The sequence below is a fragment of the Gopherus flavomarginatus genome, chromosome 12 (genome assembly GCF_025201925.1).
Source record: "Gopherus flavomarginatus isolate rGopFla2 chromosome 12, rGopFla2.mat.asm, whole genome shotgun sequence".
In the NCBI taxonomy this organism is placed as follows: domain Eukaryota; kingdom Metazoa; phylum Chordata; order Testudines; family Testudinidae; genus Gopherus; species Gopherus flavomarginatus.
In genome coordinates this window covers 34,576,444-34,599,769 of record NC_066628.1, presented here as the reverse complement: position 1 = coordinate 34,599,769, position 23,326 = coordinate 34,576,444, and the positions used below count along the sequence as shown (strand labels likewise).

The window sequence follows — 23,326 nt, the reverse complement described above, 5'->3', positions numbered from 1 at the left end:
CGTTCGTTGATTAACAACAAGATCGATGTGTCCTGAATCCCTTTAATAGTCTTGGGTAAATTACGGATGTTTTAATAAAGCGAGTCAAAAACTGGACAAACAACTACCAAAAAAAGTCAAAATATTGAAGATGATTTCGTTTCACATCATTCAAAGTAAACCATTAATGTAATCCCCTCCCCTCCCCGTCAATTTGCTGTGATCTATTTTCAAAAAATTTAATTTGTTGTTTCCTTTTTTTCTTTTCCCAATAATTTGTTTTTAAAAATGACTTGAAAAAGCAAGAGGAAAAAAGGAAATACAAAAAGAAAAAGGGCGGGGATGGGAAGGAAATAAACTGATGCAAACGTCTAAAAAAATCATAAATTTTAACAAAAAACTTTTTGAAAACAGACAATTTTTGCCAAAAAATTAAAAGGCCACTTTTGGGGGGGGGGGGAAAAAGAAAAGAAGAAGAAGAAGAAATAAGAAGACTGTGCTGAAAATATTTCAGCCACTTCTAGTTTTTATATAAGGGAATCTTTATCACAGTCCAGTATCTCCAGCTCCATTTCCAGATTGAAGCCCTAATACAGTGCTAATGACATCAGCCTGTTGCCATTGCACTGAGTTTGTGATCATACATTTAATGATTACTTTGCCATGAGATCACATAGGAGGAGACAATGAGCCTATTAGCCATGCAGTAAGTTCCTTTCCTGATCAGCACAACCCTCCAGGACTCTAAGTGGGCATGCGCTGAGGAAAGGATTGCCAACTTTCTAATTGTAAAAAAACGAACACCCTTGCTCTGCCTATGCCACACCACTTCCTGAGGCCCCTCCCCTGCCCTGCCCCTTCTCCAAGGCCCAGCCTCACACTCACTCCATCCCCCCTCCCTTCGTCATGCGCTCTCCTCTGCCCTCACTCACTTTCACCGGGCTGGGTTAGGGGGTTAGGATCGGGGTGTGGGAGGGGGTGAGGGCCCTGGTTTGGGCTGCAGGCTCTGAGGTGAGGCCAGAAATGCGGGTTCAAGGTGCAGGAAGGGGCTGGGGTAGGAGGTTGGGGTGCAGGAGGGGGTGAGGGCTCTGGGGTAGGGCTGGGGATGAGAGGTTTGGGGTGTAGGAGGCGGTGCTGGGCTGGGGCCGAGGGATTCGGAGTATAGGAGGAGGCTCAGGGCTGGGCAGAGGGTTGAGGTGCAGGTTCTGGCTGGGGGTGTGGATTCTGGGGTGGGGCCAGGGATGAGGAGGTGTGAGGTGAAAGAAGGGGTTCAGGCAGAGAGGAAGGGCCGCGGTTCCTGGCCAATGGGAGCTGCAAGCTAGCACTCGGGTGGGGGCAGCACGTGGAGCCCCCTGACCCCTGCACCTAGGAGCCATACATGCCAGCTGTTTCCAGGAGCTGCGCAAAGCCAGGGCAGATAGGGAGCCTGCCTTAGCCCCGCTGTGCCACCAACTAGACTTTTAACAGCTCGGTCAGCAGTGCTGACCGAAGCCACCAGGGTTCCTTTTCGACCAGGTGTTCCAGTTTAAAACCAGACACCTGGCAACCCTAGCTGAGGATGCAGTGGTGGTAATGTGATTAGGACCTGAGCTAAGAGCTGAATTACTCTCTTATATTGCTCGGAACAATAAGGAGAAACATTTGATGGGATATGAATGGAAAGTTCCTTCTGGTCTTTTGTGGATCAGATGGTATTCACCCAAGAGTTCTGAAGGAACTCAAATGTGAAATTGCAGAACTACTAACGGTAGTCTGTAACGTATTATTTACATCAGCTTCTGTACCAGATGACTGGAGGATAGCTAACGTGACGTCAATTTTTAAAAAGGGCTCCAGAGGTGATCCTGGCAATTACAGGCTGGTAAGCCTGACTTCAGTACCAGGCAAACTGATTGAAACTATAGTAAAGAACAAAATTGTCAGACACATAGATGAACATAATTTGTTGGGGAACAGTCAACATGGTTTCTGTAAAGGGAAATCATGCCTCACCGATCTACTAACATTCTTTGAGGGGGTCAACAAGCATGTGGACAAGGGGGATCCAGTGGATGTAGTGTACTTAGATTTTCAGAAAGCCCTTGACAAGGTCCCTCACCAGAAGCTCTTAAGCAAAGTAAGCTGCTACAGGATAAGAACTGGTAACTGGTTAAAAGATAGGAAACAAAGGATAGGAATAAATGGTCAGTTTTCAGAATGGAGAGAGGTGAATAGTGGTGTCCCCCAGGGGTCTGTACCGAGACCAGTCCTATTCAATATATTCATAAATGATCCGGAAAAAGGGGTAAACAGTTAGGTGGCAAAATTTGCAGATGATACAAACATGCTCAAGATAGTTAAGTCCCAGGCAGACTGCAAAGAGCTACAAAAGGATCTCTCAAAACTGGGTGACTGGGCAACAAAGTGGCAGATGAAATTCAGTGTTGACAAATACAAAGTAATGCACATTGGAAAACATAATCTCAGCTATACATATGAAATGATGGGGTCTAAATTAGCTGTTACCACTCAAGAAAGAGATCTTGGAGTCATTGTGGATAGTTCTCTGAAAACATCCGCTCAATGTGCAGTGGCAGTCAAAAAAGCAAACCGAATGTTGGGAATCATTAAAAAAGGGATATATAATAATAAGACAGAAAATATCATATTACCTCTATATAAATCCATGGCACACCTGCATCTTGAATACTGCATGCAGATGTAGTCGCCCCATCTCAAAAAATATATATTGGAATGGGAGGAGAGATTAATAAGACTGGGACTTTTCAGCTTGAAAAAGAGACTAAGGGGGGATATATCAGAGTGGTGCAGAGAAAGTAAATAGGGAAATGTTATTTACTCCTTCTCATAACACAAGAACTAGGGGTCACCCAATAAAATTAATAGGCAGCAGGTTTAAAACAAATAAATGGAATTTTTTTTTAAGCAATGCACAAGTCAACCTGTGGAACTCCTTGCCTGAGAAGGTTGTGAAGGCAAAGACTATAACAGGGTTCAAAAAAGGACTAGATAAGTTCATGGAGAATAGGTCCATCAATGGCTATTAGCCAGGATGGACGGGGATGGTGTCCCTAGCCACTGTTTGCCAGAAGCTGGGAATGGGCAACAGAGGATGGATCATTTGATGATTACCTGTTCTGTTCATTCCCTCTGAGGCACCTGGCATTGGTCAGTGTCAGAAGACAGGACATTGGGCTAGATGGACCTTTGGTCTGACCCAGTATGGCCATTCTTATGTTCTTATTAAAAGAAGGACTCATAGCACAGGGAGCTTTCTCCCCTCACACTAAACCAATTCACTTATCTTAACAAGGAGAAACTCATTCCTCTTTCCTTGTGGAGCACGGTCACAAGATTGGTGGATCTTCATACTAAAGAACCCCAGGAAGAAAGGAAATAGCTCCCACCCCCACCCCAACAACCCTCCCCTCCTGATATACAGCATGAACAAATGAAGACAGAATCAGTGTTTTAGTCATGCAAAGGCTAATTCGCTGCACACAAGGACACCATGGTGCCTACACAGTAATTTTATAGTACAAAGACCTGACCTGTACAAACAGGATGAACTTCTCCATAGAAATTATCTCCTGTACATTAGACAGGTATTTCAGAATCACAGGAGCAAATTCCCTAGCAAAGAGTGATAAGACTTCTCTGACAGCTGGTAAAGGATAGGTTATCAAAGTGTTTATGGTAATCAGAGTGCAGGTGATTACACTCAAACCCTGACAGGTAAGCTTGAGTATCAGGCAACATGGGCATACCCACTTGTGAATATAAACTACCATCTTAATAAAATAGGTTTATATATAAATAGGGGGACATCAGCCAGGATTGAACCAGGCACCTATATCTCTCAAGGACAGACCTCAGCCAATGGAGCCAACATAAGCTGGTAGCACTAGCAAGTATCACTACTCTATGGCAGTGGCTCTCAATCTTCCCAGACTTCTGTATCCCTTTCAGGAGTCTGATTTGTCTTTCATACCCCAAATTTCACTTCACTTAAAAACTACCTGCTTACAAAATCAGACATAAAAATGTAATAGTGTCACAGCCACACGATTACTGAAAAATTGCTTACTCTCTCATGTTTACCGTATAAAATAAATCAATTAGAATATAGTGTACTTACATTTCAGTGTATAGTATATACAGCAGTATAAACGACATTGTCTGTATGAAATTTTAGTGTGTACTGACTTCACTAGTGCTTATGTTGCCTGTTGTAAAACTAGGCAAGTATCTAGATGAGTTGATGGACCCTGTGGAAGACCTCTGCATACCCCCAAGGGTACATGTAGCCCTGGTTGAGAACCACTGCAGCCTATGAAACAGCCTCAGGTGGGACATATATATTTGGCCAGCATGTTACATACACACCCCAAAAGACACCCCATATTGACCCCATATTTGCCAATGGAAAAAAGATGCTATTTCCTCTTACAAAGCATTGCTTTCATAAGTACCATGACAAAGCTGAGATGCAAATCTGCTCAAAGGACATGTTCATAACGGTTTAAATCCAAATGTGTGTGCATTGGGGAAGGTATTAAGATGGCATCCTTGTGACATGGAGAATGGTTTTGTCCTGACAACTCTTTCACCTTTCAGGTGAGGGGAGCTTGAATGCAATATACCTTGGAAAATATGTTAAACCTATCCAACTGTACTTTTAAAGTAAACATTGGAGTGGTGAAAGGGGCCAGACTGCCAAGGCTACAAAACTAAATTTCTTGACGAATCCACAAAAGGTGCAGCATGGCCAGTGCAGAAACAAGCTTCCCAGCCCTTCTCTTGTGATCTGTAAGGAACACCCATAGGGGTGAAGGAACAGTTCAGTCTCCATGCACTGTCAGCCCTTACGATTCTACTGAGAGAAACTGCCAAACAGGTGGTTAATGCTGATGATGGTTTCTTTTGTGGAAGTGTGGGGGGAGGGGAAGGGTAGGGGCCCATGTAGAGCAGCCAATGGATTGACACCACCAACTCACCTCTTATGAGCTACCCACTGAACAGCCACCAGAATCACTTCTGGTCATTTCACCACACTAAGTGGCACTAAAATCAATTACCTGAAATTAAAAGGCTCTGCATTCCATTTACCAAAGTATCTGTATATTTAGTTACATCAGTGCAGAATTTCTCTTACTAAGCCAGTTGTGTGGATCAACACTCCCTCTCCCCGAGCATCTATTTTGTACCGTCTTTAAAAAGTGGGGAGGGGAAAAATAAACTGTCCAGTAAGAACAGTCTCTTTAAATATTATTGTTCTATGTGTTGATAATACATCACGACTGCCAGCTGGTGTCCAGACTCCAGAGCTGCTTTCACCAACCACCACTGAAAAACCACAGGTGCCCAGACGTGCAATACGGCAGCAAGGGGGCGTGTGACTTACGGGTGTTTGCACTGGGATTTACATGAGAGCTTTCAGTGGAAAATATTGCTCCAAGACCAGAATTGGGAACCCAAGGTTAGAAGAAAAAAAGAACTAATAAATCAGAAAGATAGTCAATCATTCTAATCTGGAATGATAGTTGGAGAAGACAGTAAGTGGCATTAAGTGCCACCACAAAGAAAGAAGAGTTTGTGCCTTTACTAATAGGTAATAATAATTTGTGCTGCTCTGGAGCCCTCCATCAGAGGATGTCAGCACTTTGCAAAATAGTCAAAAATTTAGTCTAGGCCTTTTACCAGAGGGAGCCACTTCTATGTACCCTACCAGTTGCCAGCACAGATTTCAGGAGGTGGAGATATGGTTAAAGCTATAGGGAAATGTTAGAAGGAGAATGGGCCCAGAGCACTGGGTGTAAATAGAAGGTCCATCCTCTTATGTAACAGTTGACAAGTTTGTCAGTTTGAGTGGTAGCTCATCATTCGTGATTTGTATTACAATAGCACCTAGATGTCGTAACCATGATCAGGTCTTCACTGTGCGAGGTGCTGTACAAACACTTAGTAAAAGATAATCCAAATAGGTAAGCCAGACAAAAGATGGGAGGGAAACAGATGAATTAACTTGCCCAAGGTCACACAGCAGATGGGTAGTAGAGTTAGGATTAGAACGCAGGCCTCCCAATGTCCAGGCCACTGCCCCAGCACAAAACCACCCTACTTCTTTTGTACCTTGCTCAGCAACTTGGCTGGGGCTATACAGGGGGAGCAGCTGGTGCAGCCATCTTAAACCGCTTGAAGTCTCTTACAAATGGGAAAATGTACACGTTTCCTGGCTTGCTCAGAAGCCATTTTCCAGTCTAACTCTCCTTAAACATCTGGCTGATCTGGATATGTCAGCAGAAGGTCCTCAAGGAAGAGAGACTTATTTCACTCCTTTTCTAACAGCCAGGTATGCCCAGCTAGTACATGGTAGCTCTGAAACACACAGGATTTTAGGGAGCGACAGATTTGGGGAGGTGTTTTAAGGAGCTCTGGCGTCATCTTGTTTTATTTTTTGACATTGCAGAGTTCTGGCAGAGTGATTTGGTTGCCAAGGAAACAAGCGTGAAGGTGCACAGGGCTGCTGCCCACATTGCAAAGTGAGAGAAATGCCTGTAATCAGCAGCCCAGCACTCCCTGCTGGAACTCGGCCAATTACCGCCAGCCTCACCATGCAGTTGGCAGGACAATGCAAGGCGTGCGTTCTAAGAGAGGAGTGGGAGAGGGGCACCAAACAAACAGCAAGCCAAGCATCTGTGCCAGTACTGGTAATGGGGACACCCAGATTAGGACAGTAATCCAAGGTTATCAACCCACAGAGAGATCTCTGTATTGGGAGAGGGGACATAAATTCATCTCTAGCTAGCAGCCAAGGACAGGTTAGCCAAGGTGTCAGCTACAACCTCTTTTTTTTTTATTATTCCCATTATGAGAACTCCATTATCGTTGGCAATTTGCAATAATCAATTTGAAATCACAGTTTGATTAGTTAATGCACATTTGGTTGATCTCTCTAGATAATTTGATTCAGCAGGGGATTTTCTGTTTTGAAAATCCTATTGCCGCTGTAACCATATTTGAGTGGGTGTGTGTTTGAGGGCCTCTGTGTGCACACGTCACAAAGAGTGGGGGCCACATTCACATGCACACAGGCACAGGGAGGTGCAAATTGCAAAAACCAGCATGACCCCTGAGTGAATTTAGTCCAGTGTGCATTACACAAGACACTGACACAGTATCATAGTGTTCTGAGTGATGCAATGGGATGGTTAGGTAATTGCACATCACACGCCCTGGGGTCAGGTAGATGTTGCTTGGGCAGTCTGAAGTTCTTTTGGGGGCTTAATAAAATGTCCCTTCCACTTCAGAGTCAGAGAAACATTGGAGGGGAAAGGCAAGTTCTCTCTGATCCTGCTGCTGCTCCTTGCGCTATCCGTGCTCCATGAAGGACTGCAGTCAGCAGAGTGGGAGCCCTAAAGCATGGCTCCTGAAATATCAGCAATTCACAATAAAGTTTGGAAGAAATTTCAAGTGGGTAGAAATCCTCCATTGATTTTTCATACTAGAACATAAGAATGGCCCTATTGGGTCAGACCAATGGTCCATCTAGCCAAGCATCTAGTCTACCGACAGTTGCCGGTGCCAGGTGCCCCAGGGGGAATGAACAGAACAGGTAATCATCAAGTGAACAGAACAGGTAATCATGAAGTGATTCATCCCCTGTCGCTCATTCCCAGCTTCTGGCAAACAGAGGCTAAGGACACCATTCCTGCCCATCCTGGCTAATAGCCATTGATGGACCTATCCTCCATTAATTTATCTAGTTCTTTTTTGAACCCTGTTACAGTCTTGGCCTTCACAACATCCTCTGGCAAGGAGTTCCACAGGTTGACTGCATTGTGTGAAGAAATGCTTACATTGTAATACAGTACTTTACTTTCCCAAGAATTCTCACTTCAGTGCACGTATGTTACTTCCATAGCCATTAACAAGAGATACAGACACACAGCAAGATTAAACCCCACCCCCTTAGAATATCATTTGCAGAAATGCAAAGGTTTTGTAAAAGAAAGAAAATGAAAAGAAAATGCAGCATTTTTTACCTTTAACTATTGAAATCCATAGATTTCAAACTCCCCACAGCAGGCTACATCTTCCTATAGAACATACCATGCCCTACGAGAGGGATTAGAAGTAACTGCTGACCAGTTCACCTATAGCAGAGCAATGGGTCACCCCCAGGCAGGTTATCAGCCATGCGTCCAAGCTTAATTGATAGCATCATCTTTGTAGCGCATAGCCTGACCCTGCTGGTATTAGAGATTGGGATGCATCTTAAGCCATTAGCTCCTGATGCCCACAGTGCTGTGTGCTACACAGAAACAACAAAGAGCAGCTCTCAGGCTACAGACGCAGTTCTGCAAGCTGCATTTTATCAAGCTAGTTATTGAAAAGTATAAAAAAACAACAAGGAAAGGGGAGCACAGTGCCTGGAAGAGGATTAGTAAGGAAAAGGTCCCTAGGAAACTCAGAAAAGGATTGTTCTGCAGCTCTCATTCTGCCTGGAGAATGAGGTTTGTCCACCCAGAAGCAGTACCTAAAAAATGCCTTAGTTCACCTCCAGCTCACTAGGAAACTTCACCTCTTCCTCACGGGCAAGGACCTAACCCCAGTGATCTCTGCATTCATCCACCTCCAGACAGCACTACAGAAATTCATAGTAGCTGAAGCTGAAGACGCTACATAGGCTGCAGCTCATATGGAAGGTGGCTACCCACCTTCTCTGTAGTTTCAGCCACTGTGATCATATCAGGCCCATGCTCACATCCCTCCATTGCCTCTCCACTCAGTGTCCAATGCCAGTTTAAACCTTTGCTTCTCATATTCGAAGCAATTAATGGACTAGGCCCAACTATATTAAAGACCAAATTTAGATCTATGAACTATGGTGACAGTTGCCCACTTTTGGAACAAACCAGATCATAAAGCTTCAAGATCAAGTGCAGGATTTCAGGAGTCAAAGTATTCCCAGTCAAGGGGATCTGGCTATGGAACAAGTTTCTGGAGGAGATCAGGCAAATCCACAGTCTGACCATCTTTGGGAAATGCTGCAGAACCTTCCTCTGAAGAGGCTTTTCCACCCTAAGAATACCTAACATTGGCACCCGTTCTACTCAAAACCCCCAGCACACAAGAACCATAACTTGTTAAAAAAAGTAAATTAATAATTTTAAAATAAAAAGGAACCCTGCCCCACATAGAGGTTTTACCCCAGAAATGGAGACGTGCCAGAGACTCCATGGAGTCCATTAGGAGCTTCTTTGTTGCTACTGGTTTTATGTGCAAGGTGCCTAGATACTCTAGTGATGGATGCAGTATAAAACCTTAAGATGGGCAGATGTCTGCCAACTACTGTGAGACATTTTCTTTAGTATAACTGTACTGTTGCTGCCCCAACATAAAGGGGTGCTCACACTTTTCTGCAGCTCCTCTTAATAGGGAGAAAAACTCACGGACTTCTCCTCTCCTGCTCGCCATGCCAGCTACCTCCCCACTCAGTCTCCACTCACAGTCCTTTTGAATTCTTAAAGTTCTTAGGGGATGCTGAGTTTTTTTGGTTTTTGTTTTTAAAGAGTGCACTGGAAATTTTACACTATAATGTTTGAGCTCCCCCCCTCTTAATTTAATTTAACAAGTTAAGTACAGTCTCCTTTTCCCTCTTCATTTCATCTCCCTTCCTCCCCACCCCCATCCTGTTCTGTTCCCCTCACTCCCTCCCCCCATGCTGTTCTAATTCCTAGTCACCTTTTCCTTCAAGCGTTTTATGTCTCTCCTGCATATTCCTCGCCTCTAGGACTCTGGTGTCACTGTTGCCACCAGGCTACCTGGGTAGCTTCCGTTGCTTCTCCCCTTCTTACATAGCAGTGACCCTACTGACTTGTGTCTGTCTCCAGGAGCGCACACTGCTCTTTTTCACACCACACTGGGGCTGTCTAGCCTGAGTCATTCCTGCCCTTTGCCAGCAGGATGATTGTTGTAACTAACATGCAGCTGTTCTCCATTCTCCATTCCTAGTGCATCTCCTACCAGCGAGTGCAGAATCTTGCCCATCTAACATTTACATCTAACTATCCAGCTCTCTCCTCAGCTCCCCCATGGGCACTTAAGCTTACCCACACATATGTTAAAAGAGGAAAAAAATGCACAAATCTGTCATTTAAAAGACATTATGCATCCGGGATGTGCCTGCAGCATCCTTTGGAGAAAGCCGGCTTGCTGCAAATGACATTACCTGGCTGGCGCAGTAATTATGAGCAGTATTTACAGCCTTGATACCATTTTAATGTTGTTTTGCATCTGCTATACTTTCACTTAGAGAATAAATGTAGTAGGGAACATCTGTTTTCTGTTGCAGTCTAACACGACATTCCCAAGCCAGAGATGTCCCCAATGTTTCAGTGGGCTTTAATTATTTCAATCAGCATCGCAGGGCCATCTCCCTGCAGCAACAGGTACAAGTCCTAGCCCTGTTTTTCAAGCAGATGACATTACCTAATGCTGTTCATTTTTATTTTGCTTATTACGATAACATGTGGAAGGAATAAAGAACTCCCAGTGCAGATGTCATCTCCACTTTGTACAAACAGGCAGTCATCATCGGGCGTGGGGAAGAGACATCAGAAAAAGGAGGGGAAAAAGTCACAGTCAAGGTCTTATCCCAATTGACAATAGAGAGAGCATGAGAGGGGAAGAAGGCTGCTTGCTAAAGACCAGGGAGCCCTCAGGGTTCTGTCAGCTTCACTCACAGATAAGATCTATACAGAAATCTGTCAAAGAAATTTGACCGAAAGTGGAGGAAGTTTAAAAGGTCTTCGTGTCACCTTCCCAACTTTTATCTGAAAGTCACCAGCCCCTGAAGAAGTTAAAAAGAGTGTAGAGAAGGGTAGGAGGCATGGCATTCGAATTGCCAGACAGAAGAGGGTGTCCTTGTGCCTCGTTCTGGGAGTCACGAGAACTTCTCCTGACTCCTTCCCACACTCGCTGTGCAGCCTTGGGAAAGCTAACTAGATTTTCTGTGCCTCAGTCTCCTTCTTTAGTAAAATGGGAATAATGCTGCAAAACTTTCATTTGTGTTTGTACAAGGTTGGAGATCCTTGCCTGCCATAGAAGGGTAAACATATTTTATTACTCTCCTTCGTAGCAGTTTCTTATGGTCATGAAATTCTGTACATCCACCTCAAAACAAAGGCAATTCTAATATATCTGTATGGCAAAAACATTCCGATGAAGACACCTACCTGAAGTTGTGCCCACAGAGTTTGTGTGGCCGCACTGTATGAGCAACACTCGGATTTGTACTCATAAAATGGGTAATTGCCTGTGCAAAATTGTGCCACTTGCCACACCCCCCAAGAGCAGTATTTAAAACAACAATGAGCCACAAGCAATGGAGCCTTCAGTGGAATGATGCTAACCAAGATGTGGACAATGCTCCACCCAGTTTTCCATCTCAAGAGATGCAGGACCATCATCTTTCTCACCTGATTTTGGTTTGAAATGGGAGCAACAACTAGCCCTAGCCTAGGCAATTGTTGTGGCACAAGATCTCATTCCCTTCCCATTCAGTCTAATTGTTCCAAAGAAATGTACCGTGCAATCAAACTGGAGCAAACAGGGACAATTAGGATTGTTTCCAAAGTTGCTTCCTGAAATCACCTTACAGTGTTCTGAACAGCAACACTGCTGCTCCCCCATCAGATTTTTAATGAGTCCAAATTATCAGCACAAAGACACCTTCCCTCTCACCCCACCTCCTCCCCCGCAAATCCTGCCAGTTTTCCAGGTGCATGAAAGGAAAGTGATTAATTCAGTCATGTTTTGTATCATCATACTCCATAAAGGCAGAGGTACAAAACAAGTACATTCTACACACTACAGACTCCATGTGGATTCTAGAGAGATTATAGAACAGCATTAAACTAAATTTCCTAAGGGATCACCAAAGCCTCTCTCTTCCCACCAAGTTTAAAGGGGGAGTGCTGTTGATTCTGTAACAGTTTGCTGTCTCACTATCACTATTTAATCTGTGTTCAAGGAGAATCCTCAAAACAGTGGCCAGAGGGGAGATGGGAATATTCTCTGTTTAGACACGTTTTCTTTGTAGGTTTATTTAGTTTGTTACTGTTTACAAGTACCAAGCCAGCATTCTAAGAAAGCCTCAGACATGTTTAGCATTTGCCACAAGAGGGCTCCCTAAATGAAACTGCTAGAGGCAGTGTGGCATTTCTTCACCTAAACTAGACAGCCTGCTTTCTCCCTGCCCCTGGAGAGCCCTCTCCACTGGCACATATGGTGCAAATTATCTAAGGCTTAATAAATCTGAAGCCTCGGAGCATGGCAGGGCTCCCACCAAAATCTCAGACCTGAGCTTCTCCATGTTGTGAGGACACTTGGATTTTGATCCAAATTTGTGGCCAGTCTTTTGTTTGAAGATTATTTTCTTTCGGCTTTTTTATCTATAGAATATGAACTGAAAATTTCATCCAGGGATCTCAGTGCTTTAGAAAGGAGGGGAAACTGAGGCACAGAGGAGGGAAGTGAGTTGCCCAAGGTCTCCCAGCAGGTCAGTGGCAAAGTCAAAAAAGAGCACATGATCATGTATTTAAAGATTCTATTGTACAAGGGGCTGAATTTAGGTTGCATGGACAATCTTATTTCCTCCATTCCAAAACTTTTGAGTGTTTGACTTTACAAGCTTAGTGGTCTTTTAACGTAGTGTTTTGGATATAATCTATAGATAAAGTGCCAGTAGATGGTGCTCAAGAATATGTAGCATAGTTCCTGGGTATTGTAGGACCCATAAAACTTCTTGCTGTGCACTTCAGATGGCTTCCTTTATATCCCCTATTAGCAACTGTCATGTTCTGGTCTGGAAATTCAGCATAATGAGTGAGGAATCCAGCGGAGGCACGGGCCATGTGCCATGGCCCAGCATCTCCTTCCCCCAAAGCACCAGCTGGGCCCCCCATCCAAGGTTTAGTCACAGGTATTTTTAGTAAAAGTCATGGACAGGTCATGGGCTGTAAATTTTTGTTTACTACCCGTGACCTGTCCATGACTTTTACTAAAAATACCCATGACTAAAATGTAGCCTTAATTATAGTGCATGATTCTTCTCTCCTTCATAGCACGATTATGCTGGTCTAACTCCACTGAACTTCAATCAACACAGAAATATAGGAATTGCCATACTGGTCCATCTAGACCAGTGTCCTGTCTTTAACCATTCCAGGAGCTTCAGTGGAAGACACAAGAAGTCCACGGTGGGCTGATGTGGAGTAATGTGCCTCTGATATTGGCCTCATCCTAAACCCCAATAGTTAAAAACTGGTTAAACTTCACATTTCAGCGCTTAAGATCCCTTCCAATACTTTTTTTTTTGTTAACAATAACTATAACAACTCTGGATATTCTTATCATCCACATAAAGTGTCCAAACCTTCTTTGAATCTTTTAAGTTCTTGGCCTCAACATCATTTTATGGCACTGAGTTCCACAGTTTGCTTTTTCACACAATATGCAACTATTTCCTTTTATCAGTTTTGAGTTTGCCATCTTTTAATTTCATTTAATATCCCCTTGTTCTTGTTATGAGACAGAAAGTACAGAAACTCCCGGATACCTCCTCTGTATCATTTTTTTTTTTTTATATACTTGTGTCAGATCCCCTCCTATTGGTCTCCTTTCTAATCTAATCCCAATCTTTCCAATTTCCCTTCATAGGAGACTTTTTCCAGGCCCCTAATCATTCTTGTCACCCTCTTATGAGTCCCCTCTAAGTCTGCACTCTCTCATTTGAAATGGAGTGATTTGTACTTCACACAGTATTCCAGAGGAGGCTGATTTATATAATAGCATTATAATTTTTCCTTATTATTCTCCTTCCCACTCCTTATGCATGCCAGTATCATATTTGCATTTCAGACCACAGCCATACATTGAGCAGAAGTCTTCATTGAGCTGTCCACAGTGGTATCCAAGTCCCATTCTTGAGCTGATACAATTAAATTTACAGTCCTGCGAGGTGTAGGCATAGTACAGCTTTTTCCCTCCAGTGTGTACATTTAATCCCAATTTACATTGGTGAGAGGAGAATCAGGCCCTTGGAATGCAAAATCACCTGTGCAAATCACAACATCCAGCAGCAAAAGTAGGCTGGAGACCTGTGCATGGCAATCCGAGATAACGGGTCACCTTACCTGACTGGGAAGGACTACAGACTCTTCGGTGCTGATCTTTACACACAGCGCCATTCAGATTCATATTCTCTGCAGGCCCCTGAAGTTCAGTGATGCCCCTGGGAGGAAAGAAAGGAGGGAGATGGTTTGGTTTGACAGGAAGGCAAAATACAGCTAAAATTCTCACAAACCGCACTGATAGCTCTATCATGTGTGTGTCCAGTCACATGACTCCTTTCCCTACACAAGTCACTCTCTGTCTTTTGCTCACGAGCCCTGCCTATGAACAATTTTTCACCTATGCCCCAATTCTTCAAGATTCTTAACCACATCCCTAACACTAATCACATGAGTAATTAAAATGTCATCAGTGGCACTATTCATACATTTAAGATTAAGCGTGTGCCTCAGTATTTTACTGAATCAGGGCCCTCAGGCCCTCTACTTCCTCCTATGTTGCCATAGTAGAAATAAGGTTCCTGGCACTGGAGCCCACTCATCTGCCCTCATGTGTTTAACCGCTCACAAAAGCCAGTTGTTGGTCCATTGTATGTTATCCCCTAAGTAGGACTCTGGGTGGAGGAACATTCACTAGCATAAGACTCAGCTAGAGACACTGTAAAAATGCCCGGCTTATCTGTTTTCATAGGAGAACAGCCCATTCTAATCTGGTTTCCTGTCCCAGGTGGTGGTGGCTACTGCCAGATTTCAGAGGATGGTGTAAAATCCCCATAATATACCTCATTGTGCAACACTATATTACAGAGTGAAATTGATTCCTAAACCCAGCTAGTGATCAGTATATGCCTTGGTGCATGAGAATTTGGTACCCCTAATAATTTCTCATCTCACTATTCTCTAACAGTAGGTGCTAAGGTTATTTGTACAAATGTCTAATCTTGTTTTTAACCCTTTCAAAGGTATTTGGCTTTATAACCTCAATAAAACCCTGCAGCAGCAAGTTGCATGGATCAGGGCTGGTGCAACTATTTAGGCGACCCAGGCAGTCGCCTAGGGTGCTAGGATTAGGGGGGCGCCATTTTCTTCTGCAGAGACTGCAGCGGTTGGATCTTCGGCTGCCCCGGTCGCCGCCGGCATTTAGGCAGAGGGAGCTGAGGCAGGGGAGTGTGGGGAGGGCCACCTGCAGCAAGGAAGGGGGAGGCACACAGGGGAACTCCCCGCCCCAGCTCACCCCTGCCCCACCTCCTCCCCAAGCACGCCGTGGCTTCTTCACTTCTCCCGCCTCCCAGGCTTGCGGTGCCTAAGCTGCTGCAAGGGGGAGCGCCTCAGAGAGGAGGGGGGAGCTGCTACAGGGGGAGGCACCTCAGGGCAGGGGCTCGGGGATAGGGGAGGGCGCAAGGTGGAAGTTTCGCCTAGGGCGTGAAACATCTTTGCACTGGCCCTGGCATGGATTAATCATATGATGTGTAAAACTTTGTCTCTTTTCATATGTTTCTTGCCATTTACTTTCTGCCCCTTTTGTTCTTATTTTATGGGCAAAGGCAAACAGGAATACCTGACTGGCACACTCTATACCATTCATTATTTCATATAGCTTTACCATAGCTCCCCTTTGTCCCTCTTCTCCAACACAGGCATCTTAGGTTTTGTCTCCGTCATCCCCTGAAATCTCTACACCCACTTCTTGTTTTGGCAGTCCTTTGGCTGTTTTTACTAGACAGCCCCACGGGCTCAATCATGTTAGATATCTCAATTATTTTTCCCCATAATCTCAAGAGTGCAAGCAATTTTTAAACCCTTTCTAGAGTCTGCTAAAATGTACTTAAAAAGCAGCCTACCACTAGTTGGGAAAAGGACCAGCTGAAAGAAAATTAACCTCCAACGCAAACCAAATGAAACTTGTTGATATTCAAGAGTTTGGTTAACTTCATGTGTTTGGCAGAATTAGGGGAGCCTCTGTACTTTATGGCTTAGAAATACCCGGAGAAAGCCTGTCATTATGAAATTCTAGCCCTATGAGGTTTGGCCAACACTACATACAGGCAAACAAGCCTTCAGTTGTGCTTACACAGACGAAGCTGAGAAAATCCTATGAGGTTCCTTTCCTTTCCCTTTTATTTTAAGGCACAAAGCAACACACCGGCATTCCCAAAGGATTCCTTCATTTATTTCACAAACAGATGAGCTTCTTTCCTAGTGTCCTTTGACAAGATAAAGATCTCGTACTCCCATGAACTTCAGACACAGGTGGTGAGCAGCAGATCTCAGTGCCCACAAAGTTTCCTTTCTCGAAATATCCGCCAATGGGTAATGAAAAATAAATCCATTGCCTCCAATTTGTGAAAGCCCTCAGTACAGTCTCTTCTGCAGAAACATCTTCTACATGCTGGGATGGGACTCAGGTGAACTGGATTCCGTGCCCAGTTTGCCACTGACTAGTTACATCACTGCTCTGTGCCTCAGTTTCCCCCAGCTGTCAGATAGGGATAACAACACATGCTCACCTTTTTAAAGGGCTGTTAGATCCTAGGATGAAAGGCAGTGGTCTAGGGATTACATCAGAAATTTAATTAAACTTTTTATGAAGATAAGCGAACACCCTCAGCAACAAATTCCCCCTTTCACATAAACTCAAACCTCAGAGCAAGAAGTCTAGGTTGAACCCTATAGAAAATAGTTAATTAATATCTCTTGCTGAGGCCTAACTCTCTTTTCAACATATGGCTGTCACTTCCTTGTCATCACAGCTGATTTACAACGGGGTTTAATTAAATCCTCTGAATATTATTCAGCATTCTCTGAAGACACCACCAAAGCGGCCAAGGGTATTTAAAATGTCACCTACTGAGATGTATCATCTCCTCCTAAATACATATGACAGTGATCAAACTTTGGCTAATTACAGTGACTTTGTTATTTGTTTGTATGTTTTAATATTTAATTGCTTTCGTGTTCATCCAATTACAAAGCAACAGCAAATAGAAATTAACTTTTTATCAGCGTGTTCCCAGCCCAGCTAATCAGCACTTCAAAGGCCAGGCACAATCAGAGGCCCTCCAACCTGAGAGAACTTTACAATATATTCTCGAGGGAATGGACCATTCTATTCAATTAAGGGCGAATTGTGTTCTTCAGTATGTCCCCAGCTCCCGCCCAGACTCCCTTTATGTGACCTTTCTTGGACCTGTTGTAGTATCTATGCAGTATGACTGTAAATTGTACATTTGTTCATGCAGGGCTTTTAACCGCATGTTGCCACTGCGCAACTGACCAAGGCAACTACACTTTATGTGTATCAGTGCAAAATAGTTTTCACTGGATAACTTACTATTTGTAAGTCAGTAGCACTTAGGGGCCTCACACAAGATTGTGCACATATAGGGCCTAGCACATAGCAAGAGGCAGTTCCTGCTCAAGGGAGCTTACAACCTACACAGACAAGATGTAAAAGAGAAGTGGTATTACCCTCATTTACAGATGGGACTCAAAGTGGAGAGAAGTGACTTGCCCAAGGTCACTAAGGCAGCCACGTAGAGTGAAGAATTGAACCCAGATGTCCTGCATTTCTGCCCCTTCTTGATATATAATGAATAGTACACTTCTGATTACTGGACAGTTCCAGGGATAAACCACATTCTCATTCACTCATAACTTTCTTCAAAATAAAATCCTCCCTTTGGACTGAAATTTTCCATCTTTCAACTCAGCTGCAAGGTGATCTTTCACATTATTGGAAGTCTGCTGAAAACTTCTCAACCATTCTTACTTCACATGATGCTATAGACCAGTCAGCCTAACTTCAAAATCTAGACAGATACAGGAGAAAATTCTTAAACAATCAGTTTATAAGCACCTGAAGGAAAATAGGGTTATAAGGAATAGTCAGATGGATCGGTCAAGAACAAATCATGCCAAACCAACTTAATTTCCTTTTTTGATAGGATTACTGACTTAGTGGATGGGAGGAAACAGTACACATGTTATACCTTGATTTTGGTAAGGCTTTTGGCACAGTTCCACATGACATACTCATATACAAATGAGGGAAATGTGGTCTAGATGAATTTATTATAAGGTGGGTTATAAGTTATAAATGGTTTGCTGTCCAACTAAGAGGGTGTATTTAGCGTGGTATATGTGGGTTGATCCCAACTCTCATACTATTCAATATTTTCATTAATGACTTGGATAACGGAGCAGATAGTATGCTTATAAAATCTGTAGATGAGGCCAAACTGGGAGGGGTTGCAAGCACTTGGAGGTCAGGTTAAAATTCAAAATTATCTTAACAAATTGGTCTGAATTCAACAAGATGAAATTCAGTAGCGACAAGTGCAAAGTACTTCACTTAGAAAGGAAAAATCAAAAGCACAACTACAAAATTGGGACTAACTGGCTAGGGAATAGCTGCTGAAAAGGATCTGGGCATTATAGTGGACCACATACTGAATATGATACAGCTGCAAAAAAGGCTAATTTGATTCTGGGGTGCATTTACAGGAGTGTCATCTGTAAGACACAGGAGGTAACTGTCCCTCTTTACTTGGCCCAGGTGAGGCCCCAGCTGGAGTACTGTGTCTAGTTCTGGGCACCACAGTTTAGAAAGGATACAGACAAATTGGAAAGAGTTCAGAGGACAGCAACAAAAAATTGCAAAAGGTTTAGAAAACTTGACCTATGAGGAAAGGTTGAAAAAAAAAAAAAAAACAACCTGGGCATGTTTAGTCTTGAGAAAAAAAGAGTGAGTGACAACAAAATCACAGACTTCCAATAGGTTAAGGGCTGTTATAAAGAGGTTGGTGAGCAATTGTTTTCCATGTGCAATGAAGGTAGGACAAAAAGTAATGGGCTTAATCAGCCTCAAGGGAGATTTAGGTTAGATATTAGGAAAAACTTTCTAACTATAAGAGTAGTTAAGCTCTCAAATAGACTTCCAAGGGAGGTCATGGAGTCTTCATCATTGGAAGCTTTTAAAAATAAGTTGGAAAAAAATCACCTGTCAGGGATGGTCTAGGTCAGGGATAGGCAACCTATGGCACATGTGCCAAAGGTGGCACGTGAGCTGATTTTCAGTGGCACTCACACTGCCCTGGTCCTGGCCACTGGTCCGGGGGGCTCTGCATTATAATTTAATTTTAAATGAAGCTTCTTAAACATTTTAAAAAACCTTATTTACTTTACATACAGCTATAAAAAGAGACCTTCTAAAAACGTTAAAATGTATTACTTGCATGCAAAACCTTAAATTAGAGTGAATAAATGAAGACTCGGCACACCACTTCTGAGGTCCCTTCCACTCCTATATTTCTATGATTCTATGTTGGGAGGGGAAAGGGGAGAGAACTGACAACCACAGGCAGATGAAACAAGAGGTGAATTCTTAAACTTGAACTATGAATAGTGTACCCTTTGCGGTACAGTCATGAACTAGCATGTAGGGGCGGGGGCGGGAATTCATTTTAAATTTGCCTAATTGATTAAAAAAAACCTGTTGACTTTTCCTCCTGAAAAATTTCCCACGGTTACTAACACCAGTGGTAGCAGAAATGGTTGCAAATGCTAGTGGAGTAGTACTGTGGACGCTGGTGTTTTTAACACTAGGTCAGGTAGACCCACTTCGATTAGGTTTAGATAACACAATGGTTTAAAATGCTGGCAGCTACTTGGAATCCTGTTTACACTAGGGCTCCCACTGTTATTAGCCACCTGTGAGGTCTGAACCGGTTTTAGCAACAGTGACAAATTTTTCAGAAAAAAAAAAGGCTAGAGCAAACAAACACAGCATGAGCAAGATAAGTCATCTCCCCTCTGCAACAAGCTGGGAGCTGGATGGCAAGCAGCTTGTTTTCAAAGAGGTTGGTGTGGAAAATGATTAATCCCAGTTGGTTTCTCTCTGCAAAGTTCCTAACAGCAGTAGGAGCCTACTGCAAAGAGAAAGTGATTCAGGATTAATCAAGGAACAGAGATAAGTAGCACTGATGCAAAAAACAAATAAATAAATAATAATAAAAAATGGGGGGACTGATGGAACCAGGCAGCCATACACAACACTTTAAAGATCATTTATTTGTATTCTGTCTTCAGAATATTGTGCCACTACTACCTTGTCTTAGCCTTGTAGGTACCACAAGGAAGATCTGGAATTAGGGTCAGGAGCCTGTGAGTGGAGCTGTGCCACAAGGTAAATCATGATCTTAAGAGATGGTCCACAAAGTAAACAAAATTTGCAAACTCTTGTTTTAAATTCAGACACATAATTACAAAGTCTAAATAAGCAAAATGAGCCAGTTATCACAAAGATTTCTCACAGAAAAACACATAAAATGTAAAAATCTTTCTGTCCTTTACACAGCAATTGTAAAAAGTCTGACCTTTCATACAACCAGAGACAAAAAATAGAAAAGTACTTTAAAAATTCAAGATTATCCAAATGTGATCTAAAGTTTCTTGTAATATCTGTTACTTTGGTATATTCCTACCAAAAAAAACCCCAAACAAGCAAACTTGGGACGCATCCCCTTAACTCAGAAAAGCAGGAAACAAGTTACAGTAACCATCTTCTCCCCCCTGCCTAAGCCACTGTCACACAAACTCTCTTACTGCAAGAGCACAAGATAATACATAAGACACCTTCATCTGGGCTGCACTATAACAGAAGACATTAACTCAGAACTCATACTTACCTCATTTGTTTAGCAGTATGAGATCTAAGGATAAAAAGTGCTTTATAAAAGGCTAGGTATTATGATTATTAATTATTATGATACTTTAGTGCAGATGTATCACCAATATGTTAGAATTTTTTCCTCACTTCTTTCAGGCTTTACCAGTTCAGAAACTGACTCTGGACAATGCTGAAGTCCTATTTTAACCCCAGGAATTGTATATCTTTGTTAAAGCATGCTCATATGGTGGCCCACTTGAGGGATTTCTGTGTTTGAATTCCAGACAAAAGCACCTACATTGGTGTATGTAGCTTTAAAAACTGTGGTGATCATGTAATGGAACCTTCAAGATCTGGAATATTCCACATGTCAGAGATCAAAAGATTTGTCAGTTGATAACATTGCAGCTGGAACTGGCCTGGAGCCCAAAAGCACTAACGAACCTAGCAGGGTTCGATGTATCATATAGAAGAAGAAGATTTGGGTGGAAATTTTCTGACGGAACAATTTTTCTGTCAGAAAATGCCAATGAATAAAAAGACTTTTGTGGAAACGTTGATTTAGACAAAAAATCATCCCCAGTAATTCCACGTAAGCTCTCTTGACACAATAACACTGTCCTTGGGGATGGTTTATTATAAAACATTGTTCAAATGGTCCAAAACATAAGACTCAAACACGGACAGTTCACTTCTCACTCCAGTGTAAACAGTCATTAAGCTCACTCCGTGTCTCATCTCATAACACTCCCTATATCACACACTAGTGCCTTTGATGCTATCCGGATTCTGGCAGGCCTCCACTGTTCTTGTACCAGCCCTTCCTACTGGAATGTAATCCTACTCTTCCCAGTGGGAACCCCCACAGCCTGTTTGCTGGTAGATCATCTTTACCAAGGGAGCATCCCTCACGCCCCCTGGCCCTCTCATGGTTCCTCTGAGTCCAACCCTCCAGCTCCGGAGACGTCAGAAGATAAGCTCTTCCGCTGGTCCACTGCTTTCAGCCTTCCCTGGCCCTTGGCTCTGGCTATCTCCCTCTGCAGCTTCTCCTGCCTTTAGCCCTCTCCAGCCCTCTGTCCCTAGCTCTCAGGCTTGGGATATTAGCCAACAAATCCACTTGCTGTTCTCCTACCTTCAGCTTTCTCCCAGGTCCCAAACATACAGTCTCTGGCAGCTCTCTCCTGCCCTGACTCCCTTTCAGGCAACTCTGATTCACCAGGCCTCTCCCTGCCTCTGATTCTCCCGAGTCCTTTATAGACTCCAACATCTCCCCTACCCTCTTAATTAGCCAAATGGACAGGAGCACCTGTCCTGGCAGAGAGGAGATGGACCTACTTTATTTACAGGGGGCAGCCGCCCTGTAACTAGGGGGTGTAGCAAAATAAAATAAAATGCCTAAATATGGTTGGAAAAAGAAAGACATTTGCAGTCCTGAAAGGCTTAGAATTTTCCTCAAGAGCCAGGTGATTTGGACTCTGATGACTTGATCAAAATGTTTGAAAAGTGCTATGTTCTCCCCCAAAAATTCCTTAGCTAAGAGAGCAAAATTTCACTTAAGAAACCAACATGAAGGAGAAAATGTAACCAATTTCCTGACCAATCCTAAAAAGCTGCCCACTACATGTCATTTTGGTAGCCATCCATGAGAAGACCTTGAGAATCACACTTTAAGAAAGATGTGAACAAATGGGAGAGAATCCAGAAGAGAACACCACAAATTATTACAGGTCAGGTTTTCTAAACCTCTTGAGGAAAGATTGAAAGAATTGACTTATTTAGTCTAGAAAAGAGAAGGCTGAAGGGGGACATAACAGTCTTCAAATATGTAAACCATTGTTATAAAGAGAATATGTGGAATGTGATTCTATTTGTACTATATGCTTCCCACTTACATTGTTCAACTGGTGGTCAGACTATGCAGAGAAAAAGTTCTGTACTTAAATTCTGACTGAGCAGCTGGATGGTTCAGCAAAAGCGATCAGCAGGGAAATAGTTAGAAATAGTGACATTCAATGTGCCATTAGGTTTCGGAGATAACCCCCCATTCTTCTCAGATCACAACTCCCTGAGCTATTCAGGCTGTCTGCCAGCAGGCTGAAAAGAGTACCCTGCATAACTTCACCATCAGAAGAGATGGAAACTTTTAATGAAAGCTCAATTTTTGAAGGCCTAAATTATGCCTGTATGATGTATCATGGAAAGCCTGTTGAGATCTGCTTTGTAGGAAAGGTGCTACCCAAAGTATGGGCCAGGTCCGGGGAGGTCTAAGTAACCTCAGCTTCTGTTGAACAGAATCCAAGTTCAGAAGAATGATCAGCATCGTGAGGTATCGGGCCTTGAAGCACCATGACTTTGATGCTTATTCATAATCAAAAGCTTCTTGGCAAAACATCAATCCAAGATGCAGAACAGGTGGGATTGTCTTCCAACAAAAAAGTCAAAGCAAGAGGTTTGCATGCAAGCATCACATTTGCAATTCTGATTATCTAATAGGAAATGTTTCCTAATGGAGGGAGGGGCAGGAAGGAAATATATTACAGCA

General features: G+C 43.1%; 1 protein-coding gene across 4 annotated transcripts in view; it reads right to left on the bottom strand.

The window, feature by feature from the left end:
• TNRC6C (trinucleotide repeat containing adaptor 6C) overlaps positions 1–14,278 on the bottom strand; it is a 573,800-nt gene extending 559,522 nt beyond the window's left edge. For all 4 annotated transcript variants that reach the window (XM_050919200.1, XM_050919201.1, XM_050919202.1 and 1 more), the window contains exon 1: positions 14,181–14,278. In XM_050919200.1, the coding sequence (XP_050775157.1) occupies positions 14,181–14,234 (54 nt within the window). In that variant the 5' untranslated portion in view covers positions 14,235–14,278. The remainder of the gene's footprint in view (positions 1–14,180) is intronic.
• Between the last annotated feature and the right edge of the window lie 9,048 nt (positions 14,279–23,326).